Source organism: Diceros bicornis, chromosome 33 (genome assembly GCF_020826845.1).
Source record: "Diceros bicornis minor isolate mBicDic1 chromosome 33, mDicBic1.mat.cur, whole genome shotgun sequence".
In the NCBI taxonomy this organism is placed as follows: Eukaryota; Metazoa; Chordata; class Mammalia; order Perissodactyla; family Rhinocerotidae; genus Diceros; species Diceros bicornis.
The window spans coordinates 37,620,055-37,644,500 of record NC_080772.1 but is presented as its reverse complement, the minus strand read 5'-3'; the positions used below and the strand labels follow the sequence as shown (position 1 = coordinate 37,644,500).

At 37.2% G+C, this 24,446-nt stretch overlaps 1 protein-coding gene across 3 annotated transcripts in view; it reads left to right on the top strand.

The window, feature by feature from the left end:
* The window catches only part of MMP16 (matrix metallopeptidase 16), a 292,273-nt gene that overhangs the window by 192,712 nt on the left and 75,115 nt on the right, over positions 1 to 24,446 (top strand). For all 3 annotated transcript variants that reach the window (XM_058528990.1, XM_058528989.1, XM_058528991.1), the window contains one exon: positions 23,743 to 23,904. In XM_058528990.1, the coding sequence (XP_058384973.1) occupies positions 23,743 to 23,904 (162 nt within the window). The remainder of the gene's footprint in view (positions 1 to 23,742; positions 23,905 to 24,446) is intronic.

The window sequence follows — 24,446 nt, the reverse complement described above, 5'->3', positions numbered from 1 at the left end:
AATCAAGGAATAAAATGCTGAGGTAAGTCTGAAAAGCTATAAGGGAACTCACAGAGCTATGATTGAGCATAAAATTGGAAGATGTGCTTATTATGAGAACGTGTAGGAATGTATCTATGGAAAAATAGTTCAAATGAGATATACAAAATGTTAGAATCTGAACAATCAGCTGGAAGTGAAGAACTTATTATTTGGTGCCAAAATAGCCTAGAGATAATTTAGGAAAAAAAAAATTTATGTCCCAAAAAGTATGCTTAGAATTTAAATTATCAGAAGCATATAAAAATGTCTTTATTCCTCATTGGCAAAGTCAAAAGAGTGGTTGAGTGTAGCTTAAAAGCTTAGATGCCTCAGCTATAATAGCAGAGATTATAGTAGACCAGTGTTCCCATTGAGATTTAAAAAAAAAAAAGATGAAATAACGTGTGTGTGTGTGTTTAAAGATATCAGGGAGTTGCCAGGAGATCCAGGACTTGGGATGTGAAGATCCTGGTAAAAAAGAACCAAAGAAAGAAAGTTAAGCCTGCATACTAGATAATCTTGAGGCATTTTGCAAATTCTGGTTGAGACTTCAGGTACAGAGTTGCTGTTATGATTCAGAGAAGCCAGAAAAACTTTTAGAAATTTTGTGGAGATAAAGAGATAAAAAAATTGGAGTTTGAGGCCATGAAGGAAACCAGGGTTGAGGGACCAAGATTCCTGAAAGTAAGAAACGCCAAGAAGTGAGCCCCAAAAGTTTGTTGTACACTCAGGCTTTTGTCAAATTTATGTACTGCACAGGATGAAAGACTAACAGACAAGCAAAAAGCCACTGAAGCGCAGAGAAGAGGTTAGTTGGCTCGTGTGGTGAGGATACAAAGATTAGAGTTTAAGATCTGTTGAGGATGATGGGCTCTGGTCAACACCACATCTTCCAGTGGGACATCTAGAGAGTGACACCTGAGGAGCAGAGTCTTAAAGGGAGTGTCAACCAGACCCCACTCAGTCTCTGACTAGATTCAGGGGATCAGCGCCCATTTTATGTACCTACCAGAGGATAGGATGAATATTCCTGGAAGAAAATATCTTCCTCTAGATTCTCCTGATTTTTAATACACAATGCCTGGCACTCAGTAAAAAATTACCAGGCAACCCAAAGAATTGGACCTAGAGAAAAACAAGAACATGTGCGTGCACACACACATGTGATCCAGATATTGGAATTATCGTTCATGGCCTTTAAAATAACTGTGTTTTATATTTACAAGAAATAGATTAGAAGATGGAGGAATTTCAATGGTTAAATGGAATCTATTGCAAAGTATCAAATGGATAATATGTTAACTGAAATTAATTACTCAATAGATGTGTTTAATAGAAGAATGGGCATGGTGGAAGAGATGATATGTGAATTGGAAGACAGATCAATAGAAAATAGCCAGGCTGAAGCAAAGAGAAATCAAGAATAACAATAAATAAATAGAGAAAAGAACAGAGATGTTCAAATAGGACACAGTGAAAAAGCTCTAACATATAGAAATCCAGATACTGGAAAGGGAGAAAATAGAGAAAAAGAATAAAAGTAGTATTTAAAGATAAAATGGCAGGAAAGCTTCCAAAACAAATAAAAAATATCACACCACAGATTAAAGAAATGTTAGAAACCCAATAAGATTAAACACAAAGAAAATATCTCAAAGACATATCATAGTAAAACTGCTGAAATCTAGAGAGAAAATCTTAAAAGCAGTTAGAAGGAGCAAAAAAGGTGGGGGGCAGATTTCCTTAAGAGAAAAACAATAGCACTGGCATCTCCCTTCTCAATAGAAACATGTTTAAAGAGATTAATAGCCAACCTAAAACTCTGTCCCAGCAAAAATAGCTTTCAAAAGTAAGTGCAAAATAAATTTCCAGGCAAATAAAATCCAAGATAATTTGTTGATACCAGATCCACACTAGAATAAATCCTAAAGTAGGTCAGGTAGATGGATACGCAAAGGTCCAAGAATAGCCTCGAAGAAGGAAAACCCCAAAGGAGGCCTTATACTACCAGATATCAAGACCGTTAGTAAAGCTGCCATAATCACCAAGTGCTATATTGGCATAAGGATAGACAAGAGGACTTTATTAATGAAACAGTGTAGAATCCAGAAGTAGATCCACACATCATATATAGTCCATTGTTTATCAACACTCATTATACAACACTATAGCAGAGAAAATACCACCTTTTTGATACATAGTGCTAGTTCGACTGCATATCCATATGAATAGAAGAGATGAATGTTGATACCTAACCCCACATCATCCATTTTAATGTGAAAAGTAAAACTATTAATTTTCTAAAATGTAACATAGGAAAGTATCTTTACAACTATGTATAGGAAAATATTTTTTAAACAAAAAACACTAAAAGAGCATTGACTATAAATTGGAATTTATGATAACTAATAACATTTGTTCATTTAAAAGAAAAGTACCGTTAAGAGTATGAAAAGATAAGTTATTTATTTGGGGTAGATATTTGTAAAACCTACAATAATAGGTAATAATACCAATATATTGTTGGTATACAGTTCTTCACAGATTTCTTTAATTTCTGTACATCTTGCAGGTGAGGTACTAACTACCCTTTCTTTCTGGGCTATCTTATTACAATGTCTGTAGCAAACAGGCTTGAAAGATACAGGTAGTGTACCCCACTGGCACAGAGAGCAGTTGTGCTTACTGTCCAGTATAGTTAGCATAATATCTTCCTCTAGAACGAAGAATGGGCATGCTTAGTGCCTGTTATAAAAGATTTTGGTACCCTAATCTCAGAGTTCCTTTCCTTTAATACTGAATGTGCAGAAATCTATCTGGACCCGTTCACATTACCTCCATGAGACTTGGGGTACAGGGAAACTAATGCAAATATACTGATGTTCATGATACTTGCTTTTCCCTGAGTAGTAAGATTCTCTGTCTCTGACCCAGGCATCTCATGTCTTGTTCCAGCCTGAAACGGTGGCAGACTAACTTCTTACCTCTCAAGGAGGGCAAAATCTCAGACACTTAACAGTCCTTGATGAATATAAAGAACTCCAACAAGTCAAAAAGAAATAGATACCCCAATATAAAAATGGGCAAAAGACTTGAAGAAGCATTTCACAAAAAAAGAATGTACAAATAAGCATATGTAAATTGCTCAAAATCGTTAGTCATCTTGGAAGTATAAATTAAAACCACAGTGAGATGCCACTAATCCTGCAGAATAGCTAATAAAAAGATTGACTATAACAATTATTCATGAGAATGTGAAACCATTGGAGCCTCCTACAGTGCTGGAGAAGGTGAAAAATCAATACATACTCTTTAGAAAACTATTTGTTACTATTTAAGCTCAATATATGCATGCCCAATGAACAGGCGTTTCACTGTGTGTGTGTGGCATGGTGTGATGTGCACAAAAAGACAGGTGGTAGGGTGTTCATAGAAGCACGATTTTTAATAGCCCCAAACTGGAACAGCTCCAACGTATATCAACAACACAAAAGACAAGTTATTTATTCAATGGAATACTATACGGTAATGAGAATGAACAATATACAAACCGTGGATGAACCACACAATATGCTTGCTTTTAAAAAGCTATTCACAGAATAGAAGATACAGTTTGATTTCTTTAATGTAAAGTTTGAAAACATGTAAACTAATCTTTGGTGATAGGAATCTGATAACAATTACTTTGGGGATGTAGTGACCAGGAAGGGGTCACAAGGAGATGGCTTGCTGGTCACATTCCATTTCTGGATCTGAGGATTGATTACATGGGTTCTTCAGTTTGTGAAGATCAGTTGACCTGTACTTTTCAGATTTGTGCAATTTTGTAATATATATGTTTTATATTCATGAAAAAGTTTACTTTAAAATTTTAATATAACCAAACTGAGGAAGACATGGGAAGCCACACGGTGTGGCCATGCCCCACCTTGCAGCCAGGCTCCTCAAGTGCTTGCTGTCTCTCTGACTTTACTTCTCCCTCCCTCTTTCAACTTAAATCTCCCTTCCACCTCTCAGAAATCATCATCACTTCTCAGTTACCCAATCCATGAACCTTTTTTAGATCACTTCTTTCCTGACATCTACGTTTATTTAACCTCTGCCCTTTTAAAACTTTCGGTTCTCTTTAACTTCCTTGCAGGCTACTTACTCTATGTTTTACTGTTTGAACGACTACAAGGTCCTCCTCTTCATGATTTCCTTCTCTTCCGCCCTCTAAATAGTAACCATGGATTTTATTTTGATGTCTTTTGTTTTCTTTCTATATCCTTTCTCTGCCTGCTCATTCACTACCGTGGCTCAAACTAGTTATATGATAGACTTGTCAAAGCGATAATACTAAGCCACTTTTCCTTCTGAGCTACTAAGCCAAATTCCATTGCCCCGTAGGAATCTCAAATGAATATATTCACAAGTTACCTTATGGAGTCCCCAAGTCTGCTGTGGTTATGTATTCTTTACCTTTGTTAGTGTATCAACATCCATCTAATCATCCAAAGCAGGAACCCGCTGCCATCCTGGATTATGTTGTTTGTGTTTTATCTCAGCTACTCTGCACGTGAACTTGGTCGCATTGATTCTACTATTTAAACTCTGTTAGGCCATACCACCCTTGCAATCCATGTGCTTCTACCTTGGTTCAGATTCTCATTGTTTCTCGTATATGCATTTTGATTAGAAGATAATTGGTCGCCATACCTCCAGTTTCAGACCCCAAGACTCAGTCCCACAGCAAAATCATAGTGGAACTGTCCGTTTTCTCACTGAGTCTTCACTAGTCTATACCTATTCCTATCTTAGCACTTGTAGAACTTCCTGCTACTTGTGTAGACATCTATTTGGCAATCTTAGCCAGAGACTGGAACCTTATCTTATTGGTCTCTGAAGGCACTATGCTGGCAACGTTTAGATGCTAAGCGTATTTTTATTGAGTGAATTGATATCTCTGTGCTTTAGCTGTTTGTATTTTTCCGTTTATTTATCAGTCTTCCCATCAGACTGAGCTAATTGAGACTCAGGTCTATGTGCCTAATCTGATACTCAGTAAGTGTTTGCTTAATGAATAAATGCATGTAGTGGAATTAGGTTTGGCTGAAATAAACTTTGATTAGAGACTTATAAGGACTAAAAGATCAATAACAAAGCTTTAAAATAGTTGGAAGGAAGAGAATGCATAAAGAATCAGTGGAATTATTGTGAGATAAATAGCAAATTCATGATGGAAAAAGGAAAGAGTTATTCTTATCTTTTTTTATGATGGAAAAGCTTATCGGGGAAAATTCTATTCACATAGTTTTCCAGAAATGAACAGATTGGAGAATAACAAATCAAACAGCTATCATCTTATGATATTTTGGGACAATTCATCAAAATAAGCCTATGTATATCAGTGACATCAGGTCCAGGTGTTTTATAGGATGGGGCAGAAAATAGATTAGCCGGTCACATACATAGCCAGACAATGTGGTAGAAAACAATAAAGGTGAAAATAATAAAGAGTGGATACAAAGAACATTTGTATTGAATAAGCTACTAGGAGAACAGCAATATTGTCTCTGTAAAGAGTAATGCCCACTAATTAATTGGGTTCTGTTGAGAAGATACTTAAGAAAGTGGATAGAAGACATGTGGATAAAAATTATTTAGATTTTCAAAAATCTTTGTCAATAGTCAATATCCAAGACCATGAAACAGGTGACTGCTGTCGAGTTAAGATCGTAAGTGAATCCATTTTATCATGACAAGGAAATTGATTAGAAACAGAAAATGAGAGGTGTAGAAAACACAGACGCTTCTCTAGATAAAAATAGTGTTTCTTGGGAAGATCTGTTCTAGATATATAATTTGGAGAAATTTTATTACCTTTAAGTTTGAAGATATATTAAACTCTTCTGGATATTGAATATTCAAATATAAAGGGATAAAAAACAAATCTCTTTATTTGTGTAAGTGTGAAGAAAGATACTTTTAGTAATCTAGGAGCTACAAGTCTTGAGTAGTTTCTTGGCCCAAAGGAGTCTCTGGAGTTTTGAAAGCCATTGCATACGGTTGGTATTTTAGAATTGGTAACATATTGTTGGAGTTTTCTAATTAGCAGAGTAAGAAGCATATGTTATAAAATAATTTTAAATTATATATTTATATGTAGGTTTTCCCACAGGTGTTTTACATTTCTATTCAGTAGTGTCATGCTTTTTTAAGCTTTTGATCCTCAAAAGAGGCTCTGACTTTTCTGTTTTTGCATTTTATTTTCTGTACCACAGACAACTGTGCTTAATGGTCTGCCTGCTGATGATGAATTGCAATCCACTTTCTCTCCTTTTATTTCTTACATAGTTGACTTAAAGATGGTATCACAAGATGAAGGTCAGCAGGATACAAAATGACAAAGAATGAATATAATTAACGTGTTAAATGATGATATCATAGTTATAATAGGAACTATGATAATTAGAGAAAAACAGTGAGATTTTTATAGTAACTTTTGTAATGATATTTGTCACATGGTTAATTCAAGTTCCAAATGTAACATTTAATTCTGCATCATTATTTCCAGCTCTAATTTTGTTTGTCCAGAAATTTAGCCGCTGAACCTTAAGACTCACTAATCTGAAAATACATCTGCATAATCTCTTTGCCAAAGATACAGAGGGAAGACTCTAAATTACTCATTGTTATAACATGTGGAGAATGTGATTACCCTGGCAGAATTAAATGCAAAGTATATTCTTCATAAATGAACAAATATCGTAACTCATTTAGTAAAGTTCAATTTAACCACCAGTACCTGTTTTTTATCACTTAATCCCTGGTTCTCCAGCCTGTGTGGAAGAACGGTGACTGAGGCGGGCTCATGCAAACTCCCGGTGTGCAGATAAAGATGAAGAAGCCCTTCTATTTCTGCATGATTCTTGGGAGAACAGTTCTGAGCACAAACATTTCATTTCATAATTTAGCAAGTTGGATCTGCTCTATAATTTTTCTATATCTACTTAAGAGTCATATTGAAAAGTGGCAGATTTTGAATGTTGTATTTTTCTCTTAGAACCAATTTATTACAGTTAACAGCAGTATAATTCGATAAGATTCTTATTTCTTCTATGCTTAAGTAACATGAATTCCCAAGACAGTGTATGGAATAAAATTCATCATAATTTAGATCATTTATTATCGTTGTCATAGAAAATATAGAAGGCAAAGTGTTGAAGAGGAGAAAAATTGCTGACTTTGAAAATAAATAGACCTGAATTTGAATCCCAATTCTGCCAGTTACTAGTAATACTCCTTGTTATTTATTTAACAATCCTAGCTACCCAGTTTCCTCATAGGGAAAATGCAGAAGGAAGAATCTCCCTTGCATAGTTATTGTAGTGAGTGCAAATATCTAGTACAATATCTCAAACCTAGAAATTGCTCTAAAATGGTAGTATTCACTATTATTATTGATGTTGGAATAGCCAGCCTCCAATATGGCTGCCATCGATTCACTTTTTGATAATTATACCCTTGTATAATCCCCTCCCCTTGTCCAGCTATGTGAGCTGGACAACATGATTCACTTCTAATGGATAGAATATGCAGAAGTGATGGTAGATCACTTCCAAGATTAGGTTATAAGTGACTGCAGTTTCCATCTCAGACAGTCCTTCTCTCTCGTCAGTCGCAGTGGAGAAAGCCGGATAGCATATCACGGGGACACTTGTGCAACATGTGAAAGGCCCACGTGGTGAGAACCACATTTCTATCCAAGAGCTAGCAGGAGCCGGTGGTCTGCCCACAACCACTTGGTTGAGCTTGAAGCAGAGCCACCACTAGTCAAGACTCATTAGCCCAGCCAACAGCTTTCCTACAAGCTCATGAGAGATCTTGAGCCAGACCTACCCAGTTACACCACTCTCAGATTCCTGACCACAGGAATTGTGAAATAATAAATGACTTTTGCTTTAAACTGCTCATTTGTTATGTAACAATGAATAACTAAGACAATGTTATCATTATTAAAGTTATGTACAAAGAATGACGGAAAAATCATCTTCTAAAGATTTTTTCCCAAGGTTTTTCAAGTATTCAAACTTACTCTTATGTACATACAGAATCATTAATTTTCCACTTTTTTTTTTTTACTAAGGATGCATTAATAACTTAGTGGAATTTAAAAAAAAATCTCTGTTTCTCCACAGCTAAAAATAGCTTTTGTAAATACCACTGTGCTGTTAGGATAACTAGCGAAACAGAGCAGAACAAGGCCAGAGGGAGTATGTGAAAATAGTCAAGGTGGTTTCAAAGGGAAACTTCTGTAAAGAAGATAAATCCTTGTAGCAGTAAGTATTGTGATAGAATAAATCGCATCATTCATATACGGTTCAATTCTCATTTCTCAACATTGACTGTCCAAGGTTGTTTGATCACAATTAAGCAGTTACTGAAACAATGAGAGAAGAGGAGTAAATGCTTTATAGCATTTATATGTAGGATATTAGCATGAAGAAAGTGAGAGAGGTAAAAATTAACATAGTTTGTTAGAGAGGTTGTTAAGAATTAAGCTATGTATTGGCGAACAGTGGCAGATGAGTTGGATGGGAAAGGTTGAACCAGATCATGGAGAGTAGTTTTTAATGGGTAATTAGAACTGTAGTTAGTAAGAAGCTGTTTTAGGATTTTGAGCAATGGAGTAATGTGGTGATAGTGGTGTTTTATTAACACCTCCTAAGGTGGCGTAGGATAGTAGGTGTTCTCCAGTAGAGAGTTCAATTCCTCAGAGACTTTTGTGTCTCTTATGGATGGCTTCTTTTACTGGGCGGGCATGCAGGACAATAAATTCTTACTGCATCTTATTAAAACTCATGGAAACTAACAGTTTATGAGCAAACATTAAAGGAAATGGTATTCCTTTTGGTGTCAGCATTGTTTCTCTTTTTCATTTGTATGGTAAGCTTTCATTAATGTCTTATGTTGGTTTAGGGATGAAGTTTATTCAAGACAAGTTTGTGTGTATATGTATAGTAATAAATTAATTGAGAGTCATATTCAGCACAGGGAAAAGACTGGGTTCAAACAGACCTGGGTACAAACTTGCCTGTACTACTTATCAACTTTTAAGTGATTTACTCCAAACCTTTGTTTCTTCAGCTGTTATTTGGGGGTAATTATGCCTACCTCATGGGGGGGTTGTTGTGAGGGTTAAATTTCTGGCCACAGTGGGTACTCCATGGATGTTACTTTTCATTCCCCTTTAATAAATGAGGAAACTACTTCCCAGTTAATTAGACTGTTTGCAATTAAAAGATAATTAGTACTAAAAGACATCTCAAAAGCAGGAATTTACATGCCTTTCCTTTTTTTAAAGTCAATATTTCTAATACATTTTTAAGTCTTCCTGTCTCCTGGAAGAAATTTCCAAGACTACATTGAAGTTATTATATAAATTTATTTTCATAGAGTCTGTAAAACTCAAGAAACATAGGTGCTTTATTCATCGCTTTACTTACAAAACACACTCACGCATATACAAATTTGTCAAGACATTTAGGTTATGCTTGCCTTCCAACTCATGTGTCCTAGAAAGAAAACATTCTTCAGAACATTTGAAATTCATAAGCACATTGCCAACAGAATATTCTGCCAATTCCTAAGCTAAAACTCCAGCCTTTCAAATATTTGTTTACTAAATAAAAATGAGACAAGCTATTTTGCTACACCTATGCTGAAGTCATTAAAATATGAGTTTTAGTTACACAATATGTTGAATAAATCACAGCCAGATGAAAAGCATTTCTATTATTAAAAAAGAAATATCCTTTTCTTTTGCTTTCATTTTCATCCTCTATTTTGGTTTCACCATTCTGAAGACAAACTTAAGAAAAGTAGATAAGGAAGACACTTAGGTGACATCACAGCCTTTTGCAAGATCCAGAAATATTTTTCAAAATTTGCTGCGTGAACACCAGGCCAACCAGGAACCTCCTGATTTTGTTCGTATGTGCTATATAAATGTATGTTTTTAAGTCCACTACTTGACTGAAATATTTTTGATGAATCAGGTCACCTAACCCTCACTATTGTTGGCTGCACAAATAATTACAAAATTTGTGATTGTGCGTTTTAATTTTTTCTTTACACGTGAAGGATAGTTTATTGCTCAAATAAAATTATACATTTATTTTATCAATCTTAGAACACAAATATGAGCTCAGGTAATTCTAAAATGAGAATTACACAAAGTCAAACACATTTGACTTTTCTCATTGGCATCAATAGCTATAAATAGTTATAAATAAACGTATATATTTGTATATATCTTTGTATGTGTTTGTGTGTATATGTGTGTGTGTGTATGTATACAAATATATTGCATATATATGTAATAGGAAGCCTGCTATAAAAATACATGATTATGTAACGGGTTAAGCTTGTAATTGTTTTTACATTTTGGTCTGGCTTTACTATTGATTATCTTCATGAAAAAGGCAGGCTAGCAAGAGTAAGAAAGGAAGATTGCTTTAGAGAAAAACAGAAAATGAAAAGTCTCCTTTGAAAAATTAATATTAAAAAACTCTGCCTTGTTGAGCAAGAACAGGTTTTCCTGGGGAAATGCTTCAGTTAGGAAAAAAAGGGAAAAATGCTGGGAGTTCTGAATAAGTCTTTAAGTCATTACGGCTTCTTTACTATATTTGCTGTTGTTTGATATATATATTAATGTTTTATAAAAACAAATTTGTTTATAATTTGTTAATAAATCTCTGTACAAATAGTTGGATAATAGAGAATTAAATTTTTCTGAAAATAGAAAATCATCCATACCTAAACAATCAGGTCTATAACATTACTAAAACAAATTATCAGGTGGCAATGAACTAGAAAAAGCAAAATTCAGAAAACAACTAAAATTTTATCCTCCTCACAACTTTTAAGTGCTGTGGTTCTTTAATCTGCTCCTACCTCTCCAGAAACAGGCAGTTGTACGTGAATGTAAGTCAGTCACCTCTGCTCATGTAAACAAATCCAGGTGCAAAGAAGCTTGCTGTGTGGGTTTCCTCTGAGAGCTTACACACCCACTCTAGTGACTCGATACACAACTGAGTCTATTCAGGTCTTTCTGTGACATCTTTTCACTTGCTTCCCTGTCAGTCTCCCCCTGCTCCATCCCTCATGTTGGAGTCTGTGCACCCCTTCTGTGAGGGACTGTATTCTAGACCTCAAGAGCTGGTCATTCTATCCTAACCGTTCTCCAATTTTTGTTTTCCTTTAGGAAGTGGAAAGAACCACCTAACTACCTGTGTCTATCAAGATGCCCCACTGAGCCCCAGCCCCTCCCAACTCCTTAGGCTCCCTCCTTCCCCACCCTACGAATACTCCCCCCACATTTTCCTGGGGATACACACTCATGATCGGCTTTAATAAGTAAAGCGAGGACATTCTCCAATATAAAATAAAAAACGTTTCTGGTGCCCAAATATTTAGGCTGAAAAAGCAGGAATTTTATGAACTAAAGGTGTTAATTATTTTGCAATTATTCTTGTCATATGCAAGCATGTACTGGCTTCCAGCTTTGTGGAGGTTTTGATAGACAGGCTGACAGGAGCAGAGGCATTTCTTCACTGCACGCACGTGAAGACCGACCTTGAGCTTGCAGCTGTGTTTGCTGTTACAGAGGCCGTGCCTTTTCCAGTGCTGCCTCGTTGCACCGCAATAAGCCCAGTGCCCTTGCTCAAAAAGAGCTGACCTGTCTCATTGTTGTGTGAGCAGCAGCACGTCAGTGGCCTTACAGTCAGCCTTTCAAGCACTCAGTGCAGGATAAGCTCGTGTCAGTGAAGAAGTGCTTGAAGGAGACAGCCCAGTTCCTGTGGAGTTAGTCTAGATATGCGGGTACAAGCAAGTGAATGAAACCTTTTACAAATATTTTTTACCATTCCTTGCTAATTATCAGCTGAAAAATTGCAGCAAAAAGCCAATTTTAGATGCCATATGAAAATAATGTGAAATATTTATATAAAGGTCTTAAATGGACAGCTTTTAAGATCATAACCATTTAGTATACTTTAAAAATTAAAATAAAAATCCAGGTTCAATTTTGCTGTCTTCGGCAATAAGGAAAGCAAAATGCAGCGCAATTTTTACACGGATTTTGGTGTTTAAGGGTTATTATCAACTCTAACTTAATGAGAAATAGCAAAGCTCAGAACATTTTTCCTATCACTCAAGTATTTTCCTTTCCAGTTGCAGGGACTCCTGTTTTTTGTTCCCTTCACCACTGCCTTACTTTGGTCCTCATCACCTAATAATTGTGACAATGGAAGCAGTCTTCCGGCTGCTTTCTTGGCTTTCAGCCACTTCCCCACTCCAGTCACGCCTGCATACTGATGCCAAGTTACCCTCAGCAAGATCACTGTGATAGTAAACTTTCATAGTACCCTATTACCTCCCACATAATGATCACACTCTTAAACCTCGCTTTCAGAACTCTCCAAAACTTGATCTCAACATATTTCCCAACCTTGTCGCTCACATACTTTTGTATGAAGACCACGTTTAACACCAGTTGGTGCTCTGGTTTTGGTGAAGTCAGAATTGATATTAAAATGCCTGTTCTGATACTTAATAGGCTTCTGACCTTGGGTAAAGCAAGGTACTAGCGCTTCGATTTCTTCTCATTTAAAATGGGAAATTTAGTATCTAACTCAAAAGTTTGCAAAGTCTGTTAATTATAGGTATAGGAGTAGTAATAGTATTAGTATTAGTAGTATAGTAATAATTATAAACCACCACTCTTTAAGCACTAAACTATGTTCTAAGTACTATGCAAAATGTCTTATATACATGATGTTACTTAACCAACCAACAGCCTTATAAGTAGGTGATGTTAGACCCATTTTACAAATAAAGAAACTGAATCACAGAGAGGTTAGTAAGTTACTAAATTTTATACAGATGATAGCTGGGTTAGGATTTAAATCTGGTTTGTCTTAAAGGACCTGAGTGGAGTAAGACTGACTTCACAATCGTGTGTAATACTGTGCTAAGGCATTCATTTTTCTTGGGAGGAGTTCTGTAGTTGCTCACGTTCCCTGAGGAGCTTGTGAGCCCCAAAGAGCTGGGAATCACTGAACTAAACTCTCAGTTCCTCAATTGAGAACAAAGGACCTGGGTAATTTATTTTCAGAGACCCTGGCACTTTATATTGTCTGGCAAACAGTAGAAAAAAAATTAATTACATGTTAGATAAATTGTTTATCAACAGTTCAATAATTCTATAAATAGTTCCTCCCACAAAATAGATAATTAGTAATTTTTAAAAGAATATATGTCACATAGTTGCTGCTGGTCTGGAAATTGTAGCACATAATACCAGGATTGCTATATTAGGTGTACTTAGAATTATGACTGGATAAATAGGACTTATAGTCTGCATACTGTAAAAGGGCATATTATTCAAATCAGTTGCTGAAAAATGACTGCAATTTATTATATGATTACTTTTGTTTAAGCAGTCTGTGAAATTGATCTCTTTTACTCTAGATACAGAGAGAATTAAGCCTCCAGAAGCATCCTGACCGTCCACTTGGGCTACCCAGGGGAAAAGCATAGTGCCGATAAACCACACAAGAATAGATGACATGGGACATAACTAGGCTCAACAGGAGAAGGAAAAAAAAAATCTTCGTTCATATCATGGTGCAATTAGCCACATCCAATCTTGATTTTTTTAGCAAGACTTTTCTGAATTTAGTGAAGACATGACTAATTCACTAAAAAATACACTTCATATCCAAACTGTAGCCTAAAGGAATAAAACATGTAGCTTGGCCTTGATTATGCAAATATTTTCTTAGAGTGTCCGCTTTACCTGGCTAACATGGGCCTGAGTTGTTTTCATTCTGTTAAAGTGCTTACTAAATTAAAAACTGTAAATGTTGGTAGGAGTATATCTTTGAAAATACCTTTAGTGATTTTTGGAAGACCTATTAGATGGCTATTTGTTTTCCTTATATTTCAAGTGCCCAGTGTTTAACTGTGCCTTAATAGTGTACACCAGGGGCATTCAAACCTAACCATATCCAGACAGACAACTCTAACTTTCACAGCAAGACCCCCTCAATTACTGAAGAAAAGTTTCGAAATATGATTTTAAAAATGAAAGTCTATGTGCTGTACCCTTCTCCTAATTGTAGCAGTACTGTTTCCTTTTCTTTTGAAAATATTTTCTTTGCTACAAGGCTTTTAGACTTAATTAAAAATTAGAAGCAATGAAAATGATTAAAACTTTTTGAGCAGCCAGAATTATACTGAGGAAGCACATTTTAAAATATTAAGTTTGTATTAATTCAGTGGATAAAGGAAATAGAGACTATTGTTACAGACTCTACAAAGATCTCTGACCCAGCAGCTGTAGTTCTCGAACAGGTGGCTCACAGGGTGGCCCTCGTCTCCTGAGATGCGGAGTCTAGAGCCTTGAGAAAATGTTTAGGGCTAAGACAAAAATAGAGCAATCCATTTCCTCAGCACACTAAGTTTTCCGTTGTGGGCCTAGACTGTATGAATCAGTTCCTACCATTTACTGGGTAATTCTTCTAATCTCGGGACAACATTAATGTACTATATAGAACAAAACAATTTAAAGGTTTGAGCGTGTGTGAAAGTAAATTAGATTTCTCATTAAATAAAACTCAAAATTTATCTAGCACACATGTGAATGCTATTCATAAGTGAAACTTCATTGAATTATATTTGCCCATATATGGTAAGCAACTAATAAATGACAGCAATAATAAATTTTTTTCATAGTCGAACTATGTCTGACTCAATTGGGGGAGAGGGAGGGGGCCCTAGAGGAGGGGCCAGGGAATTATTCTGAAGCTTGAGGCCCTTGGGAGCAGCCAAGCTGAGGTGCAGTGTTGAGGACAGGAGGGTGGGCAGGGAGAAGGCAAGGGAAGAGCACCAAGCCCTTGAGACCTGGAGGCTCGAGGGAAGAGTAGAGGTGGCAGGAAGGGATGTGAGAACATGCCCGCCATCAGCTTCCCTCGGCGTCCCTCTTGCAGAGCGCAGCTGTGATCTAATTGCTGTCTGGAGCTGGGCAGCCCGGGCAGAGGGTAGATCCCAGCTCTGCCTCGTGTGGGCAGCCTGACTGAGCCACTTCTGTTGTCTCGGAAAGTGTTATTGGTAGAGGGGAGTAAGAAAGTGCAGACCGTGAAGTTTCGATGACAAATTCAGTGAAATAATTCTGGTTCGTAATAGATGCTCCATAAGTGGTATTTCATTCTTCTTCTTTTTCACTCCTGTCTACCGGAGTTTCTCACTCTCTGGCAGGGACCACAGGTTTTGCTGGCCACCGAGAGAGTTCCCCTCTCTCCAGAGAAGTGTGAAGAGAGTAGCAGCATAGGGGCAGCCAAGGTGTCAGGGTCTCCGCGTTTAAAAGAACACGTGAGGCAGGAGTATAGCTGATGTTTCCATCGCTGGAAGTTTTCAGTCACAGACTCTGTAGGGTCGCTGCCAACCCTTTCAGTTTGTGTAGAGATAGTTGGACTGAACAATATTTAAGACCTCTTTTCATCTCAGGATTCTTGTGCAAACAGATACTGCAGAGTATATTCCTTTTCTACTAAGTTGTTTCATTTTTTCTTTGCTATCTCCTAATCCTAACCAAGTGGAGAAGATTTAGGGTGCTAAAATATCTCACATTATTTATCTATTGGTGCATAAAAAAATCACCCCACAACTTAGCAATGTAAAACAACAAACGTTTATTATCCTACACAGTTCTGAGGGTGAGGAATCCAGGAGCAGCTTAGCTGGGTGGTTCTGGCTCAAGGCATCTCGTGAATGTGCAGTGAAATTATTGACCGGGGCTGCAGTTATCTGTAGGGGCTGGAGAATCTAGTTCCGAGCGCATTCACATGGTTGTTGGCAGGAAGCATCAGTTCTTCTCCATATGGGCCTCTCTTTGGGGCTGTTTACACAACATGGCAGCTGTCTTCTCCAGAATGAGTAATGAGAGAATGAGAGAGAGAGAGAGAACCGAGATGGAAGTCATGATGTATTTTATAACCCAGCCTTGAAAGTCCAGTACTATCACTTCTACCCCAGTCTGCCCCAGCAAGCTGGTAAAATATGGGTGTAAATACCAGGACTGGGGACTACTGGGGCCATCTTGGAGCCTGACTCCCGTATATCCATTTAGCTTCTCCACTGGCAAAAGCAGCTGTACGGATAGTCTGAGACAATTGAGATTTAAGAAGCCCCGTCCTATCTATTAAGTACTGGGGAAATTTTCACTAATCAAAGATTTTATGATGATTTCTGAATGTTATTTCTAGACATGGATTTAAGTATTTTAAATTTACTTGTTTAAATATTTAAAATTATGAATCTGCTCAAATTTGTTCTGTCAGTCATTTAACCTACGAGTAAATATTAACAGCTTCTATGCATCAGAAGCTGTCAGGGCAATTATGATATTGTAATCCGTTATGTACAAGAGGCCAAGGATACACAGAGATGGAGGAACTAAGTTTAGCTGGGGAGTTGAGAATCTTCATGGAAGAGGTGATTTGAGTTTTAAAAGATTAATAAGATTTTGTAAGACTGACAAAGAGGCAAGTGAGAAGATATATATCAGAAAAAAATGCTGAGTTTCAGAAGGCAACATATAGAATGATACCATCTTTATAAAGCTATAATTTATTTAAACATACATATTTGACAAAATATCAAAATATTAGCAAGGGAATGAGAAATTCAAAATTCAGGTAGTAATTACCTCTGGAGAAAGCAGAGCAGCCAAAGATATGCTGAGAGAGACCAGACATGGAGTCGGTGGTGCTGATGATATTCTTGTGTCAAGTAGGTTTATAGGATTATAACGGTTAGAATTATTTATGACAATTTTTGTGTATGAAATATTATATAGTCTTTTTTTTAACATTTAAGATATGTTGTCAGCAGAGGGAACAGCCTATGAAAATGCATGGAGGGTGAAGGCTTGGAGTAAAATATAAAGACATAATTGTGACAAGGAAATTATAAATAATGCATTGTCTTTCATAATATGCAGTTCAGCATTCTGGAATTGTATTGGAGTAGACAAAGGAAAGAAGATTAGAGATACAATTGAAAGCATCAAACTCAAAACTCAAAATCTTGCAGAAGGAGCAAGTACTATTTCTTTATTGAGAACCAGGAGGCCGATTTCTCCTTTGTTGCCTGCATGGTGATAAGATTAAGGCATATTACAATTGAGAATCTTAAATAACGTGAATTAATGATAAGTTACAGGAGTAGTTATTATTTTCATCATTAGGAAAGCGGTCTGGTGCATTTTAATTGTCTAAAACTCATCCTGTGCAAACAACTTTTGTTCCTAGTGGAATTCAAATCACAGGGTGGTACTTTATTTCACGACTCACCCTTTTAAACTATTGTGAAGCTGCAAGTCAGGTTTAATTATATTATTGCCAATCATCTGAAAAATGGCAATTACTTGGAGCTCTTGGTCAGTATTTCCGATTAAAAGTGCCATGGCAAACTAAGTAGGTCATAGGTTCACATCCTGATCATATTACTGTTCTTCTAAAGCCTTGCTTTATGCCTTAGACGAGGAGTGACTCCACCCTTGGAAATGGTGCTTAGGAAAAGCTTGATTGATCAGAAGAGAACAGATACGTGAAATGAGATGACTTTTGCTGTTATTATTGTTTTACTTTTTGGTTTTTTGTTTTCCTCTTACTAGCCAAAAAAATTATTTGTGAGTAAAAGACTGTTTTCCTGTGAGAGATTTGAAGACCTTTTAGTAATTCAACAAAGTCCAAAACGTTGATGGATGACTAAAAGCAGTGTTTCTGTGACCAAGAGAGAATGAGATCCTACATGTTTATCTGGGGACAAAGTCCAGGGTACTTTTTCCCTGGGGAAGGGAGCATGATACCCATGGAGGAAGGTTATGAAGGTTGGGTTTTTTCCTTTTGAAGAATAAAAACAAGACATAATCCCTGTAAGCCCACATTGGGACTTTCTGACCAAGAAGTTGTGTCCGTTTTGACGAAAGAAAGACAAGAGTGTCTAGAGGTGTTTTCTGAATCAGCTGTGTCCTCTTGCTGAGCGCGGTTGTCACTCTAGGTGGTCCTGGTGACTTTGAGAGCGGACTCTTGAGTCTCGTCTTGGTTCCACTGCCTTGTCTTTTGTTGGTGCTGTGGTTGCTTGGTAGATCTTTGTTTTGTCATTAGGTCTGCTTTTGGTGAAAAATTTCTTTCAGTTCTAGCCTACTGAGAGCACGTTCCAGCCAAACCTGACACATATTTTCTGGGTGTGGGCATGCCCAGAAGCTAAACATACACCTGCCCTTCTACCATTTTATGTTTTATTTGTGGTTGCAGTAAGTCTCATCGGTATCAGATTTGTATCTTAGCAAAGGTGTCTCTGATTTGAAATCACAGAGGTGTTCTTTTTAGAGTTGGTGTTAGCTGTTTGATCTAAAAGTGCCTGAGGCTCCTTTCCTTCCTGCCTTCCCCTTACCCTAGTATCCTCTGAGACGCAGTCCTGGAAGTCTGCTCCCTGTTTTACGTACTCGCAGCACTGTCATGGTTCCCATAAGTCTTCATAAGTAACTCCCTCCTCCTTTCTGTTTTTTATTTCTGCCTGTGACTAGAACGTGCTTGCTAGTTGATCCCCAATAGCCATGTTTCATTGGTTTTTCACTCAAAGCAGCATCTTGAGAAAAAAAATTCTTTTGTTCAGCAACTCTGAACTCCTGTGTCTGTTGAGTTTCCACTGTCTGATCTTCTGAGCATCCCACACTCACTCCTTACTCCCCCCAATCCTCATAATTCCTCCTCCATAATAGTCAGTAAAATAAACTCATTCTGCCTCCCCCAGCAGTTTCCTCTGGACCGTGTCCTGTTTTCCTGACCTGTGAACACAAGGATTTGCTGACATTTATTGAGCAACAAGTGACTCTCAGTGTTGGGCACTTTAGTTCCACTGTCTGAAGCTACATAAGAGTGTCGCCTCCTCAGTCTTCTCTCATCTCATCTCATTCTCTTTCCATCTTTGCATGAGAAAAAAATTCTGGGAGGAAACAGAGAGAGGTTGGTAAAAGGGTACAAACTTTTTGTTATAAGATGAATAAGGTCTGAGGATGTAACGTATAACATGGTGACTGTAGTTGATAACACTGCATTGTATAATTAAAATTTGATAAGAGAGTAGAACTCAAATGTTTTCACCAAAAAAAGAAAACAAAAGGTGAGGTGATGGATGTGTTAATTAATTCAATAGGGGAAAGTCCTTTCAAAATGTATACGTGTATCAAATCACCACAATGTACACTTTAAATATCTTACAGTTTTATTTGTCAATTCTACCTCAGTAAAGCTGAGGGAAAAAAGAAAAAAATTCCGAACCATATTTAGGTAGAAATTACATTCTATTTTTTTTTTTTTTTTTGCTTGAAGAAGATTCTACTTGAGCTAACATCTGTGCCCGTCTTCCTCTATTTTGTATGTGGAACGCCACCACGGCATGGCTTCATGAGTGGTGTGTAGGCCCATGCCCAGAATCCGAACCCACAAACCCTGGACCGCCAAAGCGGAGTGTGCGAACTTAACCACTATGCCACCAGGCCGGCCCCGACATTCTATTCTTTACTACCCAAATTCAAATTAGTCCTCCACGCCCTGGAAACTGATCTGTTCATTCAACTCATTTAAAGATTAATCATCTGCTACGTGCCAGGCAATGTCTTTGAACTGGAGACACTAAGATAAATGATGCACAATTTTAGTTATTAAAGAATTCAAAGTATATTGGGAAGATTTTCCAAAGGATGATGACAGTAAAATACAATTGCTGTGATGGGGGATGCGCAAATGGCTGTAGGCGCCTAAGAAGAGAGCACATGGGGACAGCACCTCTTGAGGGAAAGACTCCGTAGAGAAGGTGACATCTGAGCAGTCACATCATGTCTGCATGGTGTCCATTCAACACACCAGGGAGGGGAGGGCAGTTCCAGAAAGAAGACCATTGATGCAGAGACCTTAAGAACTGAACAAGCGTATTTTTCTATAATTGGAAAAGAGGTCACACAAGGAAAAGAAATGGGAGATAATGTTGCAAAGGAAGGGCAGGGACTTCTGTATAAAGGGTCTCAGTTATCTTGCTGAGAAATGTGGAATTATCTTGTAGGCAGTGGAAAAACAACAAAAATTTAAGCAAAAGCAGTTATGGGAAGTTGTCCTTTCTGCCACTGTACACTTTTCACCTGTATTCCCTCTTTAATTTCACTCTCTTTCATCTCCTTGAGTCATGTTCAATTCCTTTAAACATACTCTTAAGTAATGATAATCTCTTATATTCAGTGTCTTGGGATCTGAGGTCTGATTTGATTAGGCTGCTTACCTCCGTTCATATGTATCACCACAGGAAGCACACGACAAGACCTCCCTCACCCCTCGGACTCCAATGCCCATATGACTTGTACATTGCCATCTCTGCCTCCATTTCCTTCCCTTCTCTCTCTTCTGAAACTCTTCATTCCAGAGAAGTTCCAAGTCAATCATCAGCAAAATCCCCTTAATAATCTACCTATTTTGAGATTATCTCCTTTAGGTTCTTTTTTGTAACTAAAATGGGTGTCTCCATTGATTATATTCTTTCTCTTACATTCCTTCGAAATGGTGGCTGTTCAAGGCCTGAGTCGTGGTGCCCATCCTCCCTTTGTTCTCTTTAATGCCGCTTCAAGAACATTCCTCTACCCTTCTCCATAAAATCCTCAAGCTTTGACTGATTTTGTCAGACTGTCCCATCCACTGTCCCTCCTTGCTGTAATCATCTACTAATTCTCAGGTCCTTCTCCCTATTCTTTGATGATTTTATCTCCTGGGTCGGTCCTCCTCCTTCAGTACTCCCCTTGTTTTAATTCTTGGTGATCTCGATATTCATGTAGATAATATTTCCAGTGTTCCAGGCTCTCAGTTACTGGATCTCCTCTACAATTTCGTACTCCTTCCTAATTCAGAGACTCACTTCCGTGGGTGTACCCTTGACATTGCTCTTACAAATCTCAATTTTGAATATCTACCATGACTGCCATTGAGTATTCTTCCAGCTCACCCCTGCTAATATCATGATTGAAAAGGTGTCTCTAACTTAACACTCAAAAGATGAACTCCTGGTAACACTATCCACCTCCTGGTTACCTCCTGGTAACGCTAACCACTATCCACTCACCCCCACCAAAAAACACACCAAAAATTAGTTCCTCCTGTGGTTTTCTGCATCTCAGTGAATGGTAACTTAATTCTTCCAGTTGCTGGGCCAGAAAATATGGTGTTATCTCTGACCTTTTCCTTTTCTCACACGTTTTCTCTTGTCCTTTAAGAAACTCTGTGATTCCCCTTTCAAAATTTTACTCTTCTGCCCACCTCCATTGCTCCCACTGTGGTCCAGGCCACCAGCATCGTTGCCCTCGTTGCAGTAACTGCAGAAATTGAATCACGCTTCTCCCTTGCCCACAGCACTTGGTTCTCAAGAGCAGTCACCAGAGTGATCCTGTTAAAATGGAAGTCAGATTATGTCCCCGCTCTGCTCAGAAACGTTCAGTGATCCCCACCACAGTCAGACTAGAAGCCAAAACCGTGACTAGTATCTAAAATTCCATACATGTTCCATTTCCTCTCTGACCTCATCCTTTCTCTGCCTTATTATTTCTCCTTATCGTGTATAACCATGTAACATCCTATATGGTTTACTTTTCTATCTTGTTTCTTTCAAGTCTCCCTCATTAGAAGGTAAATGCTATGAGAGCAGGGATTTTTTGTAAGTTTTGTTCACTGCTGTATTGCCAGAGCCTAGATCAGTGCCTAACTCATAGTAGGCATGCAATAAAAGGTAACAGAATGAATGGATGATTTAATGAATGAAATTGTTTCCACATGGCTACATTGTATAATCTATTGTGCATGCTAATACTTTTGTGGCTGTGTGATTTACTGTAGTAATTAAAAGGATAATCTCTGAAATCAGACTTAGAGAAATTTGAATTCCACCTGTCTGTACCTTACAAATTGTATTTAATGTCTTCAAGGCTTGTTTTCTTATTTTTAAAGTGGACCTAATAGTGACTAACTCACAGGATGGTTGTAAGAACTAAATGAGAAAATGCAGGTAAATGTTCCGAATGCCCAGAGCAGACTTAGTAAACGTTTAATAAAAATAGTTAATATCTTTTTATTAAAGCTAATACATATTATATTGTTTTTGTTTTTGTCTGTTGATTTTCCCTTTTAAGTCTTATTTTATAAGAGAAGAAGATAAGCTCTTTGAGATTAGAAATGTTAATTTCTATTTCTTTTTAAAGCCCTCTAATTTGTTTCGCACTGGTGTTTCATCAGTTATTCTTTGAGAGCCAGCTGGGTTCCTGAAGTGTTTGGCTCATTTTTGGTATGCTAATGTCGTACCAGGAATCAGCCCCATAGTTTTATCCGTTTTTCTATGACAGAGTACTCCAGATTGGAAAAAATGTTGGTTATGTACCTGGCTTTTGTGTAAAAAGAAAGTAACCCTCTGAAAGGAATTATCACAGTGCGTTAACAAAAAATGGTTGGAAAGGAGTTTTCTAAAAATAACACTCAGGAAGTTCATTGAAATCATTTGCATTTGTAGCAAGTCATCCATATGAATCTTTACATTTATGTTCAATCATGTTAAACTTTTCACTTAGAAACATAACCCTTAGAAGTATAACAGCCCCAGCTGTTTGATGCTCACATGGTTCAACTACATTTTTAGTATTAAATATACAAGTAGGACTGGCTCTTTTCCTCATGAGTTTAGTTATGATGATCCAGGAGCAGACAACATGGAGGGGTCATCAGCAGGGGTTTGCCTGCACAGTCAGATCAAGTGTCTCTGAGAGTTTGCACTAAATAGACTTCACTGTGCAAGTGTGCCACGGATGGGAGAGATGTTCTTTATTTTCAGTGAGAAACAGCCACTCTCAGATAAATATATTTTGTTCAGATTACCTAGGAATTGATTAGAATTTGTATTTAGAGAGCTAGCCTATGGCTTTTACTTTACATGACTGTATTCCTATATTCTAGGCTAGTTATAAAGAAAAGCCTTATTCTAGGAGTTATAGTAACCTGAGTTCTTTTTGCAGCTCTGTAAATACAAAGATGTGCTGTTCTTGACAAGACTTGTCATATCTATACCTTAATTTACTCATCTGTGTACAAGTCGGGATTGTATCTGCCCTATATTTTTGACTGAGTTATTGTCAGAATTGTGTTCCATGTAAAGGTATAAAAGTGAGATGCTATCTATTTGATGCTTCCTAATTGGAAGGATATTTCAACAGCAGTAGTAGCAATTTCTGATGTGCTGCTCTTTTCAACTTTTATTCTTTGCTCTTCCCTTTCAGTTTCTAAATTTCTGTGACCTCATTATCATCACCTCTTCACACCCCCCCTTTTAAAACAGCATATTGGATTTCACCAATATGAAATCCAATGATAAAGTCATACTGATAGTTGAAATAAAGAGTTCCTCCTATTTTTCTTTGTAAAATTTTGATAACACCAAATTGTCCTTTTCAATTCTGTACTTGGGTATTAGTTACAATAGTGTCTTTTCTTCTCATTTGCACTGGAAATGACTTATTTCTCGTCAAATTGTCCTTTTCAGTTCTGTACTTGGGCTTTACAATAGCGTCTTTTCTTCTCATTTGCACAGGAAATGACTTATTTCTCGTAGCCGTTCACGAACTGGGACATGCTCTGGGGTTGGAGCATTCCAATGACCCCACTGCCATCATGGCTCCCTTTTACCAGTACATGGAAACTGACAACTTCAAGCTACCTAATGATGATTTGCAGGGCATCCAGAAGATATATGGTAGGTGACCACTGTTTCTGTTTGGTTAACCCTACAGTGAAGTCCAGAATTGCTGCTGTGTTTTCTTTTATGAAGTAGATGCTCTAAGCATATGAGAGAGATAAATACTGAAAAAAAAAAAAAAGGCAAATCTGGCCTATTGGCAAAAGTCTTCTATCAGTCACGTTTTGTTGGCAACAGTCCCAGATATACAGATTATAGGAAAGTCTATTCACTGATGAACTTTTCTTATTGAGTTCAGTTGAAACCTGCAGTTATAGTAAAGATCTAATAAACTTGAGTATTTAAAATTCAGGTAAAAAATGTAATAAATGAATGTAACCAATAAAAACAGTGAGAAATATAAGACTTTCATATAAGATGCTGAGACTTTGATAAAAATTGACAGATGGACTCTCAGTTTATATTAAATGTTAGATAGTTCCTAGATAAATCACTCTTGAAGTTGCGAAAAATAATCTTGTGTGATGGATACAACAAAATGACCTCAAAAGCATGTAATTATTGACTAAGAGTGAAAGTTAACAAATGGCTAAGTATAC